The sequence below is a fragment of the Colletes latitarsis genome, chromosome 4 (assembly GCF_051014445.1).
Source record: "Colletes latitarsis isolate SP2378_abdomen chromosome 4, iyColLati1, whole genome shotgun sequence".
In the NCBI taxonomy this organism is placed as follows: Eukaryota; Metazoa; Arthropoda; class Insecta; order Hymenoptera; family Colletidae; genus Colletes; species Colletes latitarsis.
The window spans coordinates 29,491,161-29,515,031 of NC_135137.1; the positions used below are offsets into that span (position 1 = coordinate 29,491,161).

At 34.8% G+C, this 23,871-nt stretch overlaps 1 protein-coding gene across 4 annotated transcripts in view; it reads left to right on the plus strand.

Annotated features, from left to right (window-relative positions):
- Rhogap102a (Rho GTPase activating protein at 102A) overlaps positions 1-23,153 on the plus strand; it is a 61,046-nt gene extending 37,893 nt beyond the window's left edge. Inside the window, exons 5-13 of one of the 4 annotated variants that reach the window (XR_013079602.1) lie at positions 4,716-4,931; positions 5,605-5,755; positions 6,431-6,621; positions 8,926-9,152; positions 10,437-10,548; positions 12,957-13,284; positions 14,922-15,207; positions 16,441-16,569; positions 19,688-20,112. Coding sequence is in view for 2 of the 4 variants with exons in the window: in XM_076764494.1 (XP_076620609.1) it covers positions 4,716-4,931; positions 5,605-5,755; positions 6,431-6,621; positions 8,926-9,152; positions 10,437-10,548; positions 12,957-13,284; positions 14,922-15,207; positions 19,971-20,304 (1,845 nt within the window). In the remaining 2 variants the exon portion in view is untranslated. Of the gene's footprint in view, positions 1-4,715; positions 4,932-5,604; positions 5,756-6,430; positions 6,622-8,925; positions 9,153-10,436; positions 10,549-12,956; positions 13,285-14,921; positions 15,208-16,440; positions 16,570-19,687 lie in introns of all 4 variants that reach the window. The other 3 variants (XR_013079603.1, XM_076764496.1, XM_076764494.1) reach the window with 3 other exon arrangements.
- Positions 23,154-23,871: the final 718 nt, after the last annotated feature.

Here is a 23,871-nt window from a genome sequence, read left to right on the forward strand (position 1 = left end):
AAACATTAAGGTATTTTTAGATTTCTCTGTTAGAATTTATTTTTCAAATCAAATTCAATATCTATTTACAGGGTTTGTGGTATTGAAAAATTCAAGCTAGTAAAGCAAATATTAAGGATAAAATAAACATTACTTATTTATCTTAGTAATCATTTAATTTCAAATTTTAAAAGTTGTACGTGCCAGAGAATTTGGAAGATTAAGGTATTTGTAGATTTCTCTATTAGAATTTATTTTTCAAATTAAATATACTTAGTATTTATTTATAGGGATCGTAGTATTGAAAAATTCAAGCTAATAAAGCAAATATTAAGGATGAAATAAACATTTCTTATTTAACTTAGTAATATTTTTATTTAATTCCAAATTTAATTCTGCTATACTTTACAATTTTCTTCTTTTCAACCTCAATTTGGAGGCTCATAATAACCAATTAGGGGTGAAAGAAATAGTATATGTATATATTATTATACATAAGAAATTATTTAATAATATTTTCATTTAATTTTTAATTCCTTTAGCATGTCACAAAATTTAATTTAAATATTTCGGTAAGTATTACTTCAAATCTTATAATTTTGTTAGGTTCTGCATTTTTTGTTTACTGTTTTCGTAATAAAATTTTAAATATATTGGAGAATATTTCAGTTTTTACTTGCAAACAATTAAGCGCTTGATACGAATACAATATCAGAGAATTTCTGTAATATTATGCAATGTGATAATTACTAGTGTTCCTGTTTTGACCGATATCATTATGCAACCTTAAATTGCGTAAATAATTTTCTATAAAATCTGCGGAACGCAAACTGGCGTCGAAGGACAACATGATTTTATTAATCGAGAATCTGGTTTCCCAGTTCAAGTATGCACAGTATCGAATGCACGCAAATTATTCGATCGAATTTTCGCGCTTGCATGCAATTAAGATTGAATTTTCAAATATGCAGCGTAGGCGGAAAGAATATTTATCACCTAGAAATTATAATATTAATATACAGGACGGCGTACCGATGGTCGAGTATTTTAAATAAATCTGTAGAAAGTTTGCGAATGTACATTTTCGCTGTTACGTTTGACACGAATATTTACAAACCGAGGCAGGAAATTTAAGCCTCTGGAATGCGAATTTTCATCCAATTTTCTCCTGGAAATAGATCGCCGGTTCGTGAAATGGAGACGCGTGATTCACATTTTGAGGAAATGGCGTCGTTTTAATGTGACGTTGACCACGGACAATGCCACCCTCGACTTCCGGTAACCAATCAGTGGTAAAACCGAACGTATATCATTTGCGTGTACGAGCAGGAAGGTAAATTCAATATCTGCTTCGTTAACAGAAATCGTTTAGTAAAATATGCAAAACGTAATTGAAACTCATCCTAATTAAAAATCTATTTTCATTTTAAATACATAGAGTGACTGAAATTGTGGAAACTATAAGACGTCTACTATTTATTATGTTTTATAATATACAGAACGAAACATACTTTGACAAAATTTGTATATATTTCATAAACGAGATATTTCGACGAAACAGATTGCACAGTTCCTAGACAAAAATTTATCGAAAGGATCTAAAAATATTTTATGCATTTTACAGTAAAACATCCCCTTAACTTGAGGTGACTCAAGAGTGAAAAGGTCAAATTATAAAAGAAATCCTGCATAATATTTCATAGAAAAGTTTAATGAGTTTAAAATATATGGGTTCGTTGTTATTACTAGACTGAGGATGTTTATGCATTTATAGGAAATTTTAATTTTCAAAGAACTACGTAATGCACTTAATATAGAAAATAAATGGGAAATGGGAAATTTTAATTTTGATGAAATTATGTAATGCAATCAATATGCAAGTATATAAGAAATGGAAAATTTTAATTTTAAAAAAACTACATAGTGTACTCAATATGCAACTATATAATAAATGGGGAATTTTAATTTTCAGAAAACTATGCAATGCACTTAATATACAAATATATAAGAAACACTTAAAGTAAGATTATTTTAGGGGTTGAGACAACTCCCCAGAAAGATCCACAGTTTAATCATTACTTTCGAGACTTGTGCCGTCCAATCGATCTCGAGGGTACGCAAGATCAAAAGAATTCAGGAATTACGTGGCAAAGATTAAACACTTCCCACGCTCTCTTCGCTGCCCATGCTTTTCAAACGATGCATCCTCGAGAGTCATCGAGACTCTCAAAAATCGAACCAAACCGCGTAAGATCGCGCGATGCCTAAAAATATCGTTCGATCGATCGAACCGATACTCGATCCCTGTTCTCCGCTCGGCGTCTCATTGAACGTTACATCGTCGGACACGTGCATTTTATTTATAAAGTTCGCGGTGAATGTTTGGCCGGTGTCTCGATGAAAGGCCGCGCGTTTAAATAGCCCGTGTACGATTGATCGGTTTAAAGCGTTTTCGGGATGAACGACGCGCGTCGTCGCGGCTCTCCCTCGTCGACGTCACGCGTACACCGAAGCGACAGTGACGTCACAGATCGAAGACGCGAATAGAACGCCGGATGAGAGAGCGCCAATTTTAACCAGGGATTAATTAAGACCCCGGAATTTTGCAAGACTCTCCGTCGGACCAGACGGACGAAAGCAACTGTCCTTTAGAAACGCCAGACGCTCCCGTCATACTCATTAAGCGCGTAGCATAATGCGTCCCATTGGAGAAGGTTTCCTGCAAAACTCGATAATTAAACTAAACTCCGTGCATCTACCGAAAAAAGTTAATTTGCTTTTTAATATCCTACATTTGTTCAATTTTTCATACTTTTTTACAAACAGGTATAATTCCAGCGTAAATCATTTAACTTTAAGAAAATTTTTCATTTTTTATGCATAATGCATGGTGTGTCAATAATGGTTACATCATCGAAAAGGGTTACAAAAATTACAATGAAAAGAATTTAGAAAAGATTATTTTTTGTACTTTACGAATATGTTTTTACATCTTGAAAAGTCTAATTCGATATTATTAATAATTTTCTGGAGAAAAATTATATTAAAGTCACGCGTTTATACTGCTGTTACATGAGAAGCTCCCCCTTAATGATATTTTTCAGACTTAGAGTTCAAAATTCACAAATTTTATTTTATGAAACTACATGTTCCGAGGACATATTTAATAATACATTTTATGTATTTCTAGCGGTGTAGTATTTTGTGTATTATTATTTAAGTCTTTAAAAATTACCAAACGCTGGTTACTCAAAGTCACCAAATGCTTTGAGGAGGTTCGATCTCTTTCGTTTGATGTTGCAGACGACTCATTTTTCGCCATCTGTTATCATATGTTTAACAAATGGGTCGTTTTTTTTATACTTTAAGAGAGTGAAATGAATTTGTTCAAATATCGAATTTACTAACGTATCCAAGTTATTCCAAACGATTCTCGACGTTCGATTTCAATATATCGAGACTTTTAGCGATCTCTCGTATGTTTAAATGTTAACCAATGTCTCTATTTTATCGTCGTCAACTTCTATTGGTTTTTCTGAGTGCATCTCTAAGTCAAAATTTTGCAAACTAATCCTGACACTTGACGAACGTAAAATAAAAACAAATTAACACTGTGAAGTAATGTGTATATAAATAATAATTTATTCATTACATTATAAAGGAAACGTGACTCGTATGTCATGGATTCTACAGAAATGTTAGTGAACAATTCAAAATTTTCATTTCATGAGAATTCTATCAACAATTATCCAGTGATAATAACAAATAACAAATTCAATATACTGCTCCACTCAATTCATCTGCCACGAGTAAATATTTTTATTTAATTCCAAATTTCAAAAGTTGTACGTGTCAAAGAAATTGAAAGTTTAAATTATTTGTAGATTTCTCTGTTAGGATTTATTTTTCAAATTAAATACAGTATCTATTTACAGAGTTTATAACATTGAAAAATTTAAGCTAATAAAGTAAATATTAAGGATAAAATAAATATTGCTTATTTAACTTAGTAATATTTTTATTTAATTCCAAATTTCATTCTACAATGTATCTGTACCTTAGTTTGCATTTTTTCAAGACGAACAAAATGTCCAGTGACTTATGGACGGTAATTTTTCACGAGCTTGCATTTTTTTCTCCCGAAAGTAAGATAGTAAAATACGACGATTTTAACGAACTTGTTACAATTACATTTGCAACGCAGTTCTGCTTTCTCTCTCTGAAAATAATTCATAAACACGAATGTAAACGTAGACTCGATGTCGAATGCGTACAGCCGCTCGAAATTCTAGCAAGTCGTAAGTAGCTTTTAGCGAGGTACCAGGTATGTCGTAAACGCCTCGATAAATATTTGCATGGGCGAACTTTATGGGGAAAGTTCTTTGGAACGGGTTTCCTAGAAAACTATTGTTGCACGGGGTGTGAAACATTCTGTGAGAGATACAGTCTGTCATACAACTAGTAAAATAACAAATTCACCATTGAATTATCGAATATTTCCATGTTTCATATTATAATTTGGACAAATGTTGAGGATATCATTGTTCTGTACTGTCTTAATTCTGTGGATATTGAGTGTCTACTTAAGGGTTAATTCGAAATACCGTACGATAACAAATTCACCATTGAATTATCGAATATTTTCATGTTTCACACTATAATTTGAACAAATGTTGAGGACATCTTCGTACATCGAAACCTACGTGGTAATTAACGTGTTAAAAATTAATTTACAGGGTGGCTCGTGCGAATCTCTGTCGTCGAAAGGCGGAGCTTTGACCGGAAGCGATTCCGGTGTCCTGGAACTCAGCGACAGCGGGGGAGGTGGCCCTCCAGGAGAATGGGACGCGGTTCCAGCAGTGGTCAGACAGTGCATCAGGCATTTGGAAACCTCGGGACTCCGAACGCTAGGAGTTTTCCGGGTGTCGCCCTCGAAAAAGAGAGTGAGACAGGTATACATTGTTCCACGTGACTAGCATTTATTCGCGTCTCATGAAAAATAGGAGAAAGGTGCACATGGAATAAAACGTTTTTTAATAATACTTCGTTTAGATTGCTGTTCCAAATGAAACAAATTAATATTTAAGAAGGGAATAATATTAAATATTTTACATTTACTGTCTGATATCCGTTTCTACAATATCAAACTGTCTAATTTTGACACTTGGTCCATTTGGTTCTCCTATTTTCTGTGCGTGTGTACTGACGTATTTCGTGAATAAATGTATGATTATTAATATTTAAAATTTATGTTCCTATCTGTATATTTAACCCTCTTACTCTAATTTATTAAGATTCTATAAAGCAAATATAAATGTTTAAGAAATTTAAATTTTTTAAATATTTCAACGTAACGAGAAGTTGATAATATTCTCGTATTAGTATTTTTTACGATTTTATAATTTTTAATTTTTTGTGTGAAGTCTTTTTTGAAGTTATCGATAAATTTTACGAATTTAAAATGTCAATTTGTATCCGTCAACCTTGCAATGTTTGTTTGCTATACTCTCGATATAAATATCAAGCACAATAATGGTATTTTCGTTTAAAAAGCGGGTTTCATATGAATTGATAAATTGCAGATGACTCAAAGAATCATTCGCCTTTTAAATGATGTTTTTCCAGTTACGGGAAGACTTCGATTGCGGTCGCGAGACGAAAATTGGTCCCGATCAATGCCCCCACGATGTGGCAGCTCTGTTGAAAGAGTATTTCCGGGATCTGCCGGATCCTCTACTTTGCAGAGACCTGTACCAAGCCTTCGTCCATACGCAAAGTAAGTCAAAACCGAACGAATGCTTCTTAAATTAAAGAAATACCCAATTTATTTCTGTACTTTAAATTTCACTATTGCTACCAGGAAGACATTAGAACCTTCCTATCACCACAAACTGTTTAGATGATTGTCTAAACCAAAAATGCTATTAGTAATTCTATAAAATTCGTATAAACACAAAACTTGACATAAAATAAAAAAAATAAATTGAATAGCACAAGATTGATTAAAAATTCTACGTCAAGGGGTAGTTATAAAAGGAAGGTTTCAGTCTTTAAACGATTTAATCGCGTAATACATGCGTTAAATCTTTAGCCTTCGAATTTGAAAAATTTTTTAAAAGGATTCTCGAAAAAAATTCACCTTGGTCGCATAAAAGTAAATGGTTGGAACCTACAAAGTGATTTCACAAAGTTTGTTCTGTCTTGATACTCGTGAAAATTAAAAAAAGAACGCAAGTTAGGTACAAGATCTAAAGAAATAAGCAGTCGAGATCTTTTGAGATTTAAGATGGCGGTGTATGCGAGCGCGACGTTGATTCACGGACGTTATAAACACGAAGATTCAATGGCGCGTAGCCGGCTCGAATCGTTTGGTTTCCCTTTTCGTCGATACCTTCTCGTCCGACATTGACGCACGAGTTCCTTTGCACTCAAAGAGCCCCGTTTCTCGCAGAGATCCGGAACAGGCGACTTCAGCAAGAAGCTCTCCAACATCTCATTCAGTTGCTGCCCACGCCGAACCGCGAGACTCTCTGGGCACTTTTGAATTTTCTCAGCGTGGTGGCGGCGAACAGCGACGACCAGAAGACCGACACTGGCGAATGGATACCGGGGAATAAAATGGACACGACAAACTTGGCGACGGTGAGTGCCTTCCCGATCGAGCATCGTGAATTTAATCAGAATTTCTAAGCTTTGCCCGGCCATCGCCTGTGAGATTTCAATTAAGAGACTCGCTCGAAAGCTATAGAAATCCAATGCGTTGGTTGCCATTCCATGAATTTTACTCGGTGTGGTTATTCGATGAAGTTACTTACGGAAGATTAAAATTATGAAGTTGAGTTTGCGACAAACGCGGAAGTTAATTGTGGAGAAAACAATTATTTACGAAAAAATATTGGCTAGTAATTACGCGATCATTCTGTATACGAATTTAAATTCATGTTTAATTAAATGAACAATTTATAATCCAGTTTTGTCACATCAGTCGTATAGTCAATAGGTATTACTGAAATTTCTTTAAGTATATAGTAAAACAGCATAAATTACAAATAACAGTTTAAACTAATAATTGTTTAATATGTAATTATTTAACAATTTATGTAATCCTCCATTAGTTCATTATTTTTCAAAATACTTTGAAGGAAAGTTGATTTTCATTCACCACTTTGGTAAAAATCAACATTAAGAAAAATAATTCAGTTGAGATTGAAAGTCCATTTAAAGGTTAAGTGCATAGTGTCAAAGTATATATGAAAATAAACATAGAAGACAGCCTAACTTAGAGTAGTTGATATATTCATCGAATAGGGGATGAAGAACCCTTTAAGATGAAATTTGATTCAAGTCGATAGCTTAATTAGTTCCGGAGATGTAAGAGTTTGAAGTTTATTTACGTTTCATTGTTGACATCGACACGAGGTCAATGACCGCGCGTGTAAGTAGTAAACAGTGCGTCCTGGTCACGACTTTCACCACTCACGTGCGAGAGAGAGGCTCGACACGTTAGATGGACAGAGAGATAGTCAAAATAAAAAAATTACCTCTTTACATAAATTACGAAATTTCCAAAACGAAAAGTCGAATCGACATAAACCAAAAACCATTTTAAAAGGGAAGCTTTATTGCTGCTGACAGTGGCTCAATTATGGAGAAAACACTATTAGTTTCGGAACTACGTGTGTGCAAAGTTTAATTATTTTTAATACGCATTATTACACTGTTTTAATACAGTAGAAATTGAAGATTCTCTCTTTTTATCTTTGCTATGTATTTCCTATTTACATCGGAAGCTAACCAGAATTTGATACCAAATTTTGTCCGGTTTTTACAAAAAAATATAATTTGAAAGACTGCATATTTTTCACAGAAAACAAACAATAAAAATAGAAGTGAAATATACAGAAGAAGTAGAATATACATCATTGAAATAAATAATAAATTGCTCTTTTCGAACTTGAATTTTGGAGAAGAATTGTAAATATATTTATAATATAATTATGAATGATTTGCACGATTTTTTCAATTTTCTATTTACTTTCACATATTAATAAAAAGGGATTAGATATCCCCTAAGTATACGACTTATCCTTACATTGTTCATTTAAGACGATTTGCATTTTCAACGCTTTTGTCGGATAAGCAGCTTTACGAAGATCGAATGGGCAGCTTCAATGTCTGTTCTAGTCCACTTTTTTTCTCGTCAATATAATCACGAAGGCGAAATACAAATTTGATTAATGATTTTGGGGCCTCTTGACAGACAGTCGACCCGTAGGAATAGTTAATAATAACTATAGCATTCTATTTATAAAAATCATGGTCAGTTTCATAATTATAGATTTACTAAAGAGTTCAAAAACTTATTCGAAGGCCCTCGTACTCCTTTTAAAAAGTAGTCCAACCTCGACCTTTACTCAAATGTAGAAACCATCTGTTAATAATTGCCCAAATCAGTTTATTCCACTTATTTTACTATAAAAGAATTAACAAATCGAGGTACAACGTGGTTACATTTTTACTTGATTTCACGAATTAAATTTTGCATTTATCATTTTTAAAAATAATTTTTAAAAATTTTCAGTACATGAATGTTTCAGTTCATAATAATCATAAAGCTTTCTTTGACCATCTGGTTACTCATAATTTATAGTTTCAATCCATTATTATTATTTTACCCAATTACACCAAAACACTTTTTACAGAGATCACAAGCAGGATATTTTGTAAACTTCTATCAAAAATAGTTCCAATGTTTCTGTCGAGTACTCTAGTTAATCTAGTCGTTACCAAAGAGAGGGTTAGATTTAATCCTTAACACAAAGTATGCATTGTCGTTGCATTCGTCCTATATTATTCTTTCTTTCTTTACTGTACTTATTAATTTTAAACATTTTTTATTAATACCTATGTGCAATATTCTTTATCATTGGATACTTTTCTGCTCAGGTGTTCGCGCCAAACATCCTCCACTGCGTGAAACCTGGACAGAGGTCCGAGGTATCCGCCGAGAGGGCAGAGGAGAGGATAGACGTAATAAACGTGGTGAGAGCGCTCTTGGAGCACGCTACGACCCTTTTCACGGTGCCAGCAGCCCTTCTGGACGAAGTCTACCACCACATGATGGACACACATCCGGCGGAGTTGGACCTTGCCCTTTCTCGACGCGCTGACGAGTAAGTAATTCGCTATGACTTCTCTATCTTAGTTACTCGAGCCTCCATTACCTCCTCCCCCTCTTTCATTCATCTTCGAAACTCTAAAATTTGATCGTTTTATAATCCTCTTTCGATTCGTAGTCATTTAATTTTTAAATATATTCGGCAAAGAGGTAAATGTAATCTTGTAATTAGAAAGTTTAAAGCTTCGCTATTATACAGGGTGTTTGGCCACCCCTGGGAAAAATTTTAATGGGGGATTCTAGAGACCAAAATAAGACGAAAATCAAGAATACCAATTTGTTGATTGAGGCGTCGTTAAAAAGTTATTAAAGTTTATAGTTGCGCTTGTAGAACGGCAATCTGCGAAAGTTGCATGCGCGCGATAGTGGTTCTCACTCAGCATGAGAAACTTTACTTAGTGACGTATCGACAGCCTTACAGTTTTTTGAGTGAGAATCACTATCGCGCGCACGCAGTTGTTTGCAGATTGCCGTTCTACGAGTGAAACTTTAAACGTTAATAACTTTTTAATGAAGCCTCAATCCACAAATTGGTATTCTTGATTTTCGTCGTATTTTGGCCTCTAGAATCTTACATTAAAATTTTTCCTAGGGGTGACCGAATAATCTGTATTTATCGAAACATTTTCGATGCTTTACTTTGGGTTCTCTTTAATAATAATAGTTATCCATATTAGTTCAATTCTAAAAAAGTTACAGGAAGAGTACGTATCGTACCGTTATATCGTTTCTGGAGATTTATGTTTGCAAATGATTTACCGAAAAGTTAGTCTTTTGAAAAAATGAAATTCCCTCCTTTTTTTGAGAAAAATCATTTTTACAATAATCATACATTATATTACACTTTTGGATTTAAAAACAATCTTCTTCCCGTATGATAAACTTCTCGTTTATTTCTTCAGAATTTTATAATATTACAATGTCATACTTTTCATATTTCAATTTCAAGATACCAATTTAACTTTTGAATACATCTCAAATTTTTAAATTAGAACGTATATTATCCATAACGTAACAAACAAAATATATTTTTAATTCTCCAGTAATATTTTGTGATATAATTACAGACCACAATGGAAACCTGTACATTAATTACTCAACTTGTCCAAACGTTTGTCCGTTATATTTCATTCCGTCCCCTTTTAAACGGACGGAGAGTTTTTAATGCAATCGAGAAACTCTTCGTTCGCGTGGCAAAAAGCCAGCGATATTAGCACGCGCGTCACTCAGGGTTGCGAGAGAAAAAGTCTACATAGCGTTTCGTGCGTTTTTCTCACAGACAGTGCGGGGACGAGGCAGACCCGTGCAGCGAAGCTGAAACCTTTTCGGTCGAGGAGACCCTGACGACGTCGACGACGACCACGGCCGGAACGACGACGTCGACCAGGAAGGTAACCGATCCAGATCGAACTAGATATTACCCTGCCGTTTCGAAATATCGCTCTGACGTCTCCGCGTCCTATTCCGGTTAAAGTGGAACTTCTTGGGATTCGGGAAAAAGAATCCTCCAACTCACAGAAATTCCTGTCTCGAACAATTTTTACTCGGTAGTTTTCTCGATTCTATTGGAAGATATCTAATAGAGATATTTGTTTAGTATTTATTTAAATGATCGACAGTTAGAGAACTTCTCCCAATTTAGAAAAATTGATATCTCGAACAATTTTTATTTTCCTCGATTTTAGTGGAGGAGGAATATATGTGTATAATTGTTTAGAATTTGTTTAGGTGATTGGAAGTTGGAGAACTCACAATTTAGAGACATTGCTATCTCGAACAATTTTTATTTTTCTCAATTTTAATGGAGGAGTGTTATGTGTGTATAATTGTTTAGTATTTATTTAAATGATTGGTAGTTGGAGTCGAACAAGGTAAAACGTGGCGCACCCGATCTACAATCGACTTCGATAAGTACTTCCTCTAATTTAGAGAAATTGCTATCTCAAACAATTTTTGTTTTTCTCGATTTTAGTGGAGAAAGAATACGTGTATACAGGGTGTACGACCACCCCTGGGAAAAATTTTAATAGAGGATTTTAGAGGCCAAAATAAGACGAAAATCAAGAATACCAATATGTTGATGGAGGCTTCGTTAAAAAGTTATTAACAATTAAATTCAAAATTTCAAATCATTCTGGAAAAATTATTTTCGGTTGCGGGGGTCAATTACAATCATTTTTGGTGAATACACATACTTCCGAAATCCTATCCACTTTCGAGAAAAAAATTCGAGTAAGTGCTGAATGTTTTGGGTGAAAAAAAAGACTTTCGAATCGTCTTGGAAAAATTATTTTTAGTTACAGGGGTCAATTGCAAGCATTTTTGGTCAACAGACATACCCCTGAAATCCTACTCAGATTCGAGAAAAAAATTCATTACCGAAAATTTCATGTCTGACCATAGCGTCGATATGTTTCACTGAAATTTCATGCGTATCTTTAAAACGTCATAACTTCTGAACGAATTGGACGATTTTAATGTTTAAAAAAGCAAACTACGCGTATTTTGATGGAGAATATGTACAAATTGTAAAAATATTCGAAAAGTTGATCCTTGACCCCGCAAAATGAGAAAAACACCATAAAGATGGTCCAATTTTCAAACAGCCATAACTCCTATAATTATGAATATATTTCAATGAAACTTTTTTCTGAAGTAGAGCCCATGAGTACCTACAAAAAAGTATTAGACAACTTTTCTGTACAGCGTCAAACAAAATTACTAAAAATGAAAAATGAAGTTTTAAGAAAAATCGACAGGGGGTAGGTGCCTAAATTTTTCGGCGAAAAAAAAATTTATCAAATCGTTCTAAAAAAATTATTTTTAGCTAGGGGGGTCAATTACAATCATTTTTGGTGAATAGACATACCCCCGAAATCTTGCGCATTTTCGGGAAAAAAATTCAGTACTGTCGGAACTTTAAACGTTAATAACTGTTTAACGAAGCCTTCATCAACAAATTAGTATTCTTGATTTTCGTCTTATTTTGGCTTCTAGAATCCCCCATTAAAATTTTTTCCAAGGGTGGCCGAACACCCTGTATATTTGTTTAGTATTTATTTAGATGATTGGTAATTGGAGAATTTCTACTACATTATTATGAAATTTATAATGTGGGAAATTGTTATTAGTTGACAACAGTTGCCTTGTTAGCAACATTAATGTAACGTTTATAACGTGTCAGTTCTGCTGGTGAAACATAAAGTTTTAAACTATTCCAATATTAACGTTATTACGTAGTCGTTTGCAGTAGAATTTCTATCGAAGTTCCCATTATTGAAACGTAGCTCTATCGTGTAAATGCAAAATTCATTCTTACTTCTTAATCGTAAATACAATTAAAATCTCTATTATCAGAAAAAGTTGTTAAATGTCAAACTGATTTGCTTTCTACAATTTTTCAATTTTAGCTAAATTTGAGAAATGAATGCATCTAGTTCAAATAATATACATATTTCATTTGACTTTCGAAAGGTTTATTAAATTGTCCTTCTGTGAAAGAAATTATTGCGAGCAATGATAATATTTTTAATTTATTATAGTAAAATTTCTATCTTATAATTACGCAGTTATACGACTAAATCTGTTTTTAATCTCTTTGGCGCTAAACTTTGAAAGCTCAGAGTACGCCGGCTACGAAATTCCAGAATTTTTTTAAGGTTTATTGTCTATAGAAACATGCTTGAGTGCGTATGATTATTGGACCAGTTGACTTTTCGTTGTTTCTTTAATTCTCAGTTCTTTTGAGGAAGTGATAGTACTATTTACGTGAATCAAAGGTGGACTTTTTGTATTTTAGGTGTGGACGAGAGAACAGTGTCTCCATCAAACAGCAGGCATAGGCGGAGACATAGGTCCTAGGCCGCGACGGTCGAAGAGGCCCGGAAGTCGCAGAAAGGAAGAAGGCAGGAGTAACAGCGTGGACAGTGGATCGAGCGAGGATCCAGCAGATCCACGAAGAAAATCCTCGCCTATGGTAATTACCGCCAGTCTCACCATACCAATGTCCGGAGCGTTCACGTTGAACCTCGACGATCCGGACATTCCTTATATCGAGGAAGCACCCAAGCAACCCAGCGTGCCGCCACGAAGACAGAGGCAGCGATCAATTTCCGGTTGCAGCGAGGGTATGTTTGAAATAAACAAATAACGCATTCTATTCTATTTAAAAATGCAGAAGCGTCCTCAGGTAACTGGGATAAATCTATAAATTAAAACGGTCAAAGTATGATAAAATATTATAAGACAAATTTAAATTGTGTCGAATGGTGCACAATGCAGAATTTTATACATTTTTATGCATTGGTGCATTTAAATAATGTAATTGCATCTTGGAAATATACATAAGTCTATAATTTTTACTATAGTATTGGCGAATAGGTATACCCTCGAAATCCTACGCACTTTCGAGACAAAAATTCGAGTAGGTGGACAATTCGGCGAAAAAAAAAATTTCAAATCGTTTTAAAAAAATTATTTTCAGTTGCAGGGGTCAATTACAATCATTTTTGGTTAACTGACATATACCCGAAATTTTACGCACTTTCGGGAAAAAAATTCATTACTGAAAATATAATGACTGACCATAACTGTCTGTTACCCTGAAAATTGAAAAGTTCCAAATCATTCTAAAAAAATTATTTTCGGTTGTTTCGGTAATTTCAAGCCAGAAATGTCTTGCCAAAATTTAATGCGAATCTTTAAAACGTCATAACTTCTGAACGGATTGGACGATTTTAATGTTTAAAAAAGCAAACGACGTGTATTTTAGTGTAGAATATGTAGAAATTCTAAAAATATTCGAAAAGTTGTTTCTTGACCCTCTAAAATGAGAAAACCCCCATAAAAATGGTCCAATTTTCAAACAGCCATAACTCCTACAATTGTGAATATATTCCAATGAAACTTTTTTCTGAAGTAGAGCTAATAGCTACCGACAAAAAAGTATTAGACAACTTTTCTGTAGGACGTCAAAAAAAATTACTAAAAATGAAAAACGTATTTTTAAGGAAAATGAACCAGGGGGTAGGTGCCTAAATTTTTCGACGAAAAAAAGAAATTTCAAATCGTTCTGAAAAAATTATTTTTATCTAGGGGGGTCAATTATAATCATTTTTGGTAAATAGACATACCCTTGTAATCCTACGCACTTTCGAGAAAAAAATTCGAGTAGGTAGACAAATTTTTCGACAAAATTAAAAAATTTCATATCGTTCCAAAAAAATTATTTTTGGTTGCGGGGGTCAATTACAATCATTTTTGGTGAATAGACATATCCCCGAAATCCTATGCATTTTCGAGATAAAAAATTCCTTACCGAAAATATAATCTGTGGCCAAAAATGTTTCCCTTCGTTACTCACGAGTCCTCCTTCTGATGACTCCTGGTGATTCCTTTTCTTTCCTACCTTCTTGTTATCTCATTTACAATTCCTCCATCTAACAAAGCGCGCAAGTATTTGTGTATTTGAATTTAAGTTACCCCTGAACAAAACCTAATTTAAATTAGTAAATTTACTATACGCCAATTTCTATTGTCAAGTGAAACAATAAGACATTAAAAATAGTGGTCGCCAGATAACTAAAAATTCCAACCAAATAAAGCAATTTCTAGGGCCTCGGATCCCTCACACAATTAAACACTCTCAAACAAAAAGAACGCGTAGTAAGCAATCCTACCATAAACCAATTTGAAATTCCCAAACAGTTAAGCGAACCAAGAGTTTAGAATGACAATTTAGAGGAATAATTATATGTGTTGTCAGGTGGTAGGCACGGAAGCGACAGCGCAGTGGGTTCCTCCGCGACTTTGTCGGGCGACCAAGCGCCCAGTTCGCCACCCTCGTGGGCGTCCTCGCCCCCGGCGAGTCCCGACAGCGCGGTGACCGCCGTTTCGTACATACCGGACCAGCAGGCCGTTCTCCAGAGGGTTTCGTTCACGACTTCCAGCGAGGTGCGCCAAGTGGCCAGGTCGAACAACCAGGAAACGTCGAGGAGCACCGCGGCGCCGTACACGCCGAGCATCACCAGCATCGGCGGCGCGGTTCTGAGGTGAGAATCCTTGCCCTCTGAACTATGCGTGCCTCCTTGGAAGATTGATAGGAATTGGGTGGACGGTTACTGATCCGTGCTAGCGTCCTGGTATTCGAGAGAACAATTTGGGACGGTACGTCGACCCTGTCGAATGTAGCGCAACGCACCAGCGTGTACGTTCACCTGGTCATCCGGGTGTCAGGTCGTTCGATAGGCTTGACCTAACCGTCAGATCGTTACGGATCACTTCTCTTACTTCCTAGTCTTTTGTAATTTTAAGAATCTACTTATTTTGTTTTAAACGTTCGAACAATGTTAACCCTCGGTTGGTATCGTTGGGTCATAGCTGACCCGCTGATGTTTCGATCACTAGATAACAGTTTCTAATATAATTAATTTTGCTTTGATTTTTAGACTTATTGCTAAAAGTTCATGCTCCTTTTTCTTCCTTTCACATATTGTTTTAATCATTCGTGTTAAAGTTTTTTGTATAATTGAGAAAAACTTATCTCTACAATTAACCCTTTGGCTACGATGATCACCTATAAACAGTCGATCAGTTGACTGTGTGCGTTAAATGTGCGTGTTGTTCAAGGCGTGAAAATGTTCTCCGCGCACAATTTGTGCTCGCGTAAATATCGATCGTAGTGAAACATTAAACATTAATAACATTGATGTTTAAAACAAAATCCATTGCTTGTCTCCATAATTCATAATCACATTAAAACTATTCCCTGTAAAACTCCAACGGGTCGTAAATGACCCAACGATACCAGTTGCCTGATCGACACTTCACCGTACCAGTCGAGGGTTAAAGAAACGACCCTTTCTTTTCGAATAACTCAATTCCAGATGAAAATGTATATTTAGATTGACAGGGTCGAAACCTGGTTTTTAGATTTGAGAAACTCGAATCCGAAATTTTGTGAGGTCTCGAAACTCGAAACTCTTGAAACCCAGAATTCTTATCTTTTCTGCGACTCTTTACTAATATTTATCGGAGAATAAAATTGATTGGTACGATTAGATGAGAATTAAACCGTAGGTATAATTTAAATAAATTCAACATTGCGAGAAGTTTGCAATGCAGAAGTTTGGATGCAAGACGTCTCAAAACTAGTTTAGAAACTAGTCTTAGAGTAACTTTAGACAGACTAAACAATCGTATGCACAGTTTAGAAAAGTTGTAGATGAAAATAGTGAAGTGTTTTTTATGTTAATATTTACTCACAAAAATATCTCTTGTTTAAGAATACTAGCAACCGAACTCTTTCTGGGTCTAGTCGACTACTTTTTTATCAACTATGATACCTGATGTGCTGAATAGCCTCTCTGAATACATAGTTGATGGTGGTGAAATCGTATCGTCACAGTATTTTCGTAAGTTATTTTACACAAATTACTATTTACCTGGATTTCGAGAGTTTTGAATCACAAAAAGTAACACAAAGTTTCGAGTTTCGAGGACTCGAAATTTTTTAGTTCCGCGGGGTTTTGTGGTTTTGAAGTTTCGAGTGTCCCATCCCTAATATTTATTCCTTTGAAATACTGTCTATCATTGTCAGTGTTCTTGTCGACGATTTTCGAAACCATAACTTACCGCTTACCATATTTTTATTTGTGACGTATGTAAGCTTTTAATATTTGGTAGCATAACAGGACCTACTAATCGTCACGTTACGTTGTATTTCAACTGTATAAGGTAAATGTCCCATTTATCAACACATTTTTTGGCAATTGTCACTTTGAATGTCGATAGAAAATTCTGGGTATTATTTATCTTTTATCTACATTATAATATAAAATGATAAATCACGAATTACAAGTAACATACTTTTTTTTTATAAAAGTAATAACTGGATTTGTTTTTAAATGCTCGTGGAATTAGTCGCCAGTGTCCGAATATTCGTTCAAACATAGATTTCTCAGTCATCGTCATATCAGCGTATGAATGTTCGATAGTATTATGAGAAATATCATAATTGCTTGAACATTTATTACAACATTGAAATTGCTTGATATTAAAAGCAATAAGAATTACAGTGGCCAGGAAAATATTTAATGTTACTTGTTTACTTAATTGCAAGGATTATTATTTTCAAGTTTGATCTTCGATCGTGGACATTAATATTAATTGCTTGCAATTCCATCGCAAATGTAATGTTTGAAACAATCATAAGTGTTGTTAATACCAATGAATTCGAAGTAATACAGTTTACTAAAAATGAAACTGTTAATAATCGTAATAATGAAAGAAATTTAAAATGTCGATGACTGAGTTAGTGTTGAAATTAGGTACACTTACCTTAGTTATTATATTTCATCCGAGTATTTGGGACAGCAAATATTGGACGCTCAATGCCATTTTCCTCCACAGTGAATCATGTTAGGTAGACCGTTTACTTTTATCCAAGGGTAGCCTTCTTTTCTTAAAGTCAGTGAAAAGTGTAAATTTTTTTTGGCAATGGGAACACGTTTTTTTTAAAGATAATACTTATACTTATTTTCTCAAAGCTTCATATTCTAGCCTTCTCTATGACATAAACTAAAAATTGTAACGCAATATAATATACAGTTGACGAGACGATAAATTGAACACATAATGGATGACCTCTAAATAATTTAAATTGATACTATCCTATGCTCTGTTCTTAAATCTCACATTATATACAGGCCACTCCTAGGAAAAATTTTAATAGAGGATTCTATAGGCCAAAATAAGACGAAAATCAAGAATACCAATTTGTTGATGGAGGCTTCGTTGAAAAGTTATTAACAATAAAATTCAAAAATTTCAAATCGTTCTAGAACAATTATTTTCGATTGCAGGAGTCAATTACAACTATTTTTTATGAATAGACATACCCCCGAAATCCTACCCACTTTCGAGAAAAAAATTCGAGTAAGGGCTGAAAGTTTTGGGTGAAAAAAAAGACTTTCGAATCGTCTTGGAAAAATTATTTCTAGTTGCAGGGGTTAATTGCAAGCATTTTTGGTCAAGAGACATACCCCCGAAATCCTACTCAGTTTTGAGAAAAAAATTCCTTACCGAAAATATAATGTCTGACCATAGCGTCGATATGTTTCACTGAAATTTCATGCCTATCTTTAAAACATCATAACTTCTGAACGGATTGGACGATTTTAATGTTTAAAAAAGCAAACTACGCGTATTTTGGTGAAGAATATGTGCAAATCGCAAAAATATTCGAAAAGTTGGTCCTTGACCCCGCAAAATGAGAAAAACCTCATAAAAATGGTTCAATTTTCAAACAGCCATAACTCCTACAATTGTGAATATATTCCAATGAAACTTTTTTCTGAAGTAGAGCTCATGGGTACCTACAAAAAAGTATTAGACAACTTTTCTGTAGGATGTCAAACAAAATTACTAAAAATGAAAAACGAAGTTTTAAGAAAAATCGACAGGGGGTAGGTGCCTAAATTTTTCGGCGAAAAAAATATTTATCAAATCGTTCTAAAAAAATTATTTTTATCTAGGGGGGTCAATTATAATCATTTTTGGTGAATAGACATACCCCCGATATCCTGCGCATTTTCGAGAAAAAAATTCAGTACGGTCGGAACTTTAAACGTTAATAACTGTTTAACGAAGCCTTCATCAACAAATTGGTATTCTTGATTTTCGTCTTATTTTGGCATCTGGAATCCCCCATTAAAATTTTTCCCAGGGGTGGCCGAACACCCTGTATAGGATAATCTGAAAATGAAGTCTTTATTCAGAAAAATGAATAATCTGATATCTTGCCACCTTTTATAAAATAAATAATTTAAACTCATACTATCTTATGCTTTTAAATCTCACATTGTAGATAGGATAATCTAAAAATGAAATCTTTATTCAGAAAAATAAATGATATCTTGACACCTTTTAAGATTTTTCGATTAAATTTTGACATATATTTTATAGTTCTTGATTTTTAGGACAGACTTAAAATTGAGTTATACGCAAATTTATACATTTCAAAGAAAAACATTTCTTGTTTTATGCTATAGTCGTGATATAAATATATTCATATAGATCTTCTTACCTAATGATTATACAACTAATTTTTTAGAGATTATTTATTGTGTGAAATTTTATACCAAAGGAGACCAAGAAACAGCCTCATTTAAGATATCATTAGCAATATACATTATTAATATATAAATAATAAATCTAATTAATTGGGGTTATATTATTATAAATCAATTATTAACTTATAGTCAAGCTTAAAATAAAAATATTGCTTAGAATAATATTAGTTATGTTTAAATTATTTTGGGGTCTCTATGTCCTCTATAACATTACATATCATATTATAAAATTCTAACAATCGTTCAAAGAATAAATACAAGTATCGCCTCCGAAGAAACGTGTTCCCATTCTCGACAAGATAACGTTTAACTGACTTTAGAGACAGCACACGTTAGAAGCAAACAATCACAAATATTACCAACATTTCCAATTTGAGATACAAAAAGTATCTATCTACAGGTTTGCACTTTACGTTTCTCAATCGCAATGGGAGACGTGAAGAATGAAGGGACTAGGGGACGGAGTTGCCAAACGGTACGGTGGAGATAATGAGTGTCGTTGAGCGGCCAATATTGCCTGGCCCGAGTTCAGCCCTTTATTACGACAGCAACGAACCAGCACGTCAAAGGATCAATCGACATCCACTTGTGCTGCGACATTTCACAATTACACGATCCAACTAACAACGTCGAGGTGAAAAAACGGAGAAGCTTCTCCAGCCATAGGCTCATTTGTTTTCCAGATCGAAGACCGCAGACATCGAGAGGATGTTGCACATCTCGAGGCCCGACATGCTCGTCTCGCAGCAGAGCAAGACCAGCTCCTCGACCTCCTCGGATAGCAAGAAATACACCAAGAGACGTTACACGGATTCGAGGCACCAGACGCGCCACATACCCGATTCGGACACCCTAGCGGGCAAAACCGCCGCGTCGGTCGCGTCCTCCCCCTCCGTCGCGATGTCCACGTCGTCCTCGGTGATCGGTGGCCAGAGCCAACGAGCCGGAGCGCAACCGGTCTGGAAACGACGGGAACTCATTTCCAGCGCCCCCAAAGACAGGGAGAGATACTTCTGAACAACGATACCCCGTTGACGATCGGATCGAACGAAAAGGGAACTCTATAACGCGACCCTCGATTGCCCAATATCCTTATAAGAGTACACCAGGACTTATTTATCGCGTAGTGTCGAAAGGTGAACATGTAGCGGATGCAAGGGGGAAAGGGGAGGCTACAGAAGCTCAAGATCCCCCATTATCTGAATTTTAATCGATTTAAACCGATTTATTAATGACTGATAGATATTGAACAGTCGTCAGGACTTTTCTATTTATCACCTCTAATTTCTGAGATTTTCGAATCCCAGAAGCCTCCTTATTCATGAGTTTTTGTTGGACCTTGGAGATCTTTAAGATCCACCATTGCTTAGCAAGAAATAAAATTGAAAACAAAGAGAGTGGTTTAGAGTGGTGCAAGGGGGAAGGAGAAGGCTATAGAAGCTCAAGATCCCCTATTATCTGAATTTTAATCGATTTAAATCGATTTATTAATGGCTAATAAATATTAAACAGTCGTCAGGACTTTTCTATTTATCACCTCTGATTTCTGAGATTTTCGAATCCTAGAAGCCTCTTTATTCATAAGTTTTTGTTGGACCTTGGAGATCTTTAAGATCCACCATTGCTTAGCAAGAAATAAAATTGAAGACAAACGTTATTGTAAACGATAGACACTAAATATTACATTAGTTCTGTTCAACTGAAGTTTTTAATACGAATGTTATACAAGACGTGTATAAAATCTTTTTTACACCAGGAGCATCTAACTATCGGTGTTTCGTCACAGAGTGCACATTTCATTTGCGTATTCTGATTTACAAAATCTTGTTTTCTGTGTATCTACTTTTATACCAAGCATACTGGAATTGATTTTTATATCTCGGTGGAGACTGTGCACAGGCCACTGTAATTTAATTATATTATTTCTTAAGTGGACGAAAAATGTCTAATATTTTACGATCAACCCCATCTAATACTCGTAGACTGTTTTAAGTTTAAAAAGCAACCTGAAGAGTTATTTAATATTCTGACAGACGATATGATAATTAATAAATATTAATTAATTTTAATTTATTCGCTAGAACATGCACAACATTTCCTTAGTATAACAATAATTGGTCGAACCTGTCGTTCTCTGGTAAGGAAAATTATAAAACTCTACAGTATTTTTTAACAAATAAAAACATATCTCAAAGAGTCACTTTTATATCTTGTAACGACATTCTTTTATTTTTAACTTGGTACAAATGCACTGCTGTTCCACCATTATGTTTAGCACTATCGCGTAAACGAAAAACTAAAGTCATTCGATTCTTAATGTGTTACTTGAGATTCGACAAGTATAATAATAAGTATCGTATTCGTACACTGTAATGGTGATCCACTATAAATGAAAAAAGAACTTATTTCTTATGAATTGAGTTTTTAAAACTGGTATAAAGCCATTTTCTCATACATTGAGACATAAGAGTAAGAATAAATTAAAAGGAAAACTTGTCAATGGTCATTGTCAATTTTCTATATTGTTTATATTATAGTATACTTCTCTATCGGTTTTGTAATTTGTAGACTACGGATGTTTATGTATTTACGAGAGATTTTAATTCTAAAAAAACTACAGAATCCACTTAATATGCAAAAATATAAGAAACACTTAAAATAAGATTTGAATTATTTTAGAGGTTGAGACAATCCTCTACAAAGCTCCCATTTCATTAATTCTATTAATAAAAATATAAATTTACATAAAGATCCGGAGTCTAGTAATTGGGCACTACTCGGTTAATATTAAAAAAAACAAAACAAAGAACTACTTCGTAAATAGAAGTAACAACAGTTGTAACACACACCAACATTTGGTAAAAATAAATAAAGAAACAAAAATTTCTTTTCATTTATAATGAATCCACCCATTATAGTGTACGAATATGAGTATGGGAATCGAGTGTACATCTCTACGAAAGAAAGGTCCCCATACGGTCATGTTCGATCCGATCGTTGAAGTCTCCGCGAAAGCATATAGTCACTGCCGATTCAGGCGTGGCCTGGCAAAGTGTTCCTCGACACGTTTCCTCGCAACCGGGAATAAACCGTGTGTGTTCGGTGTCGTGGGGTGTCTATTGGTTCCTAGACTACCGTCCTCGCGCTTGCAAAGATCTCCGTGACGAAAACTCACGACTAAAAATCCACCCTCTCTGCTGTCCTCTGACTTTCGTCGAGAATTCTACTCGCGATGGACCCGCGCGAGAGGACGTTTGCTACCCCCTTACGGTGTCATTTGTACGGGAAAGAAAACGGTAACATTGATCTGTGTCTACGGATAACATTCTGATGTAGTGGCGACTCCGTTAGCGTCGATTTGTAAATTATTTTTATTACTAGGATACGCGTCGTGGCGTTCGTCGTCGACCAGAGACGGGCAAAATTTTATTCGAACAATAGCCAACCGATAACATTCTTCAAATTTTTTAACAACGAACGGACGAACAGTTTTATCTGTTATTCGTTGCTCGAAATTTTGCCCGTTTCTGTCACGGACGAAACCCGTGAAATCCTCGACGAGCCAAAAAGCCAAGAACGAAGACTAGTCTCGAGTCCCTCGAAACTCGCGTCAGCCATTTTTCCGTCTCTCTGGATCGCTAGAGTTCCCTCTGGAGGCCTCTTTAGAGGCCTCTTCGGAGGCTGTTTTTATCGTTATCGTGCATCGATTCCCTTTTGCTTTCATTTTGGTTTTCGCAAACGTTCGTCGTCGGAACACGAAAACCGCGTACTGCCGCGAGGGACGCGTGGCCCGAGAGACGCTATTGTTCGTCGTTTAAGTTTTCTTTTTCAGTCTGTAAGCCAATAAATGAAGGTTAATTTTTTTACCACTCTGTGTTCCTTATTTCCAGAAACTTTCGCGTCCATTTCCTGCGACAGACTCGCGTTCGTACAAACGATCGAGGAACAATTTTTTATTAACACACTACCTACAGGAAACGAGAATTCTCGTTTTACGACAAACGTGTGTGTTTTTTAAATTAGAATTTTTTCTAATATTATCCATATATAACTCCTGAAAACTTCAATGAAATATATTAATTACAAAAATATTTATCGCAATTTTAGTACACCCATGTTGAAGGGATTCTATATCATTAAAATCGGCCGTCGTATAGGAAAGTTTGAATAAAAATGCCTCGTCGTTAGTTAATACTAGAACTACCAACAATTATAGTGTATTTATTTGTACCAAAGGAATTAAAAGGATAGAAACTTGGAGAAATGTATAATGCAATGGAAATAAATATTTGTCCGTTCTCTTCATAGAAAACTGTGATTTTACAAAAATCCAGTCGAATAAATTTTGTACAATTTTTAATAAAAATTACCAACGAGTTATTCTAGCCACACCGCACAGTGTGTAAAAGTGGCCAAGCCGTGGGCAAAATATGAAATCGATCTTTGATTTGTTCAAAAATTAGTACATTAGAGTTTTTGGGGTCGCTGATTACGAATCTAATGTCAAATTAATGTTTGAATTAACTGTTCATGAATAAAAAATATTTTGAATATGAAATAATGAATTTTTTAATTTGTTATTAA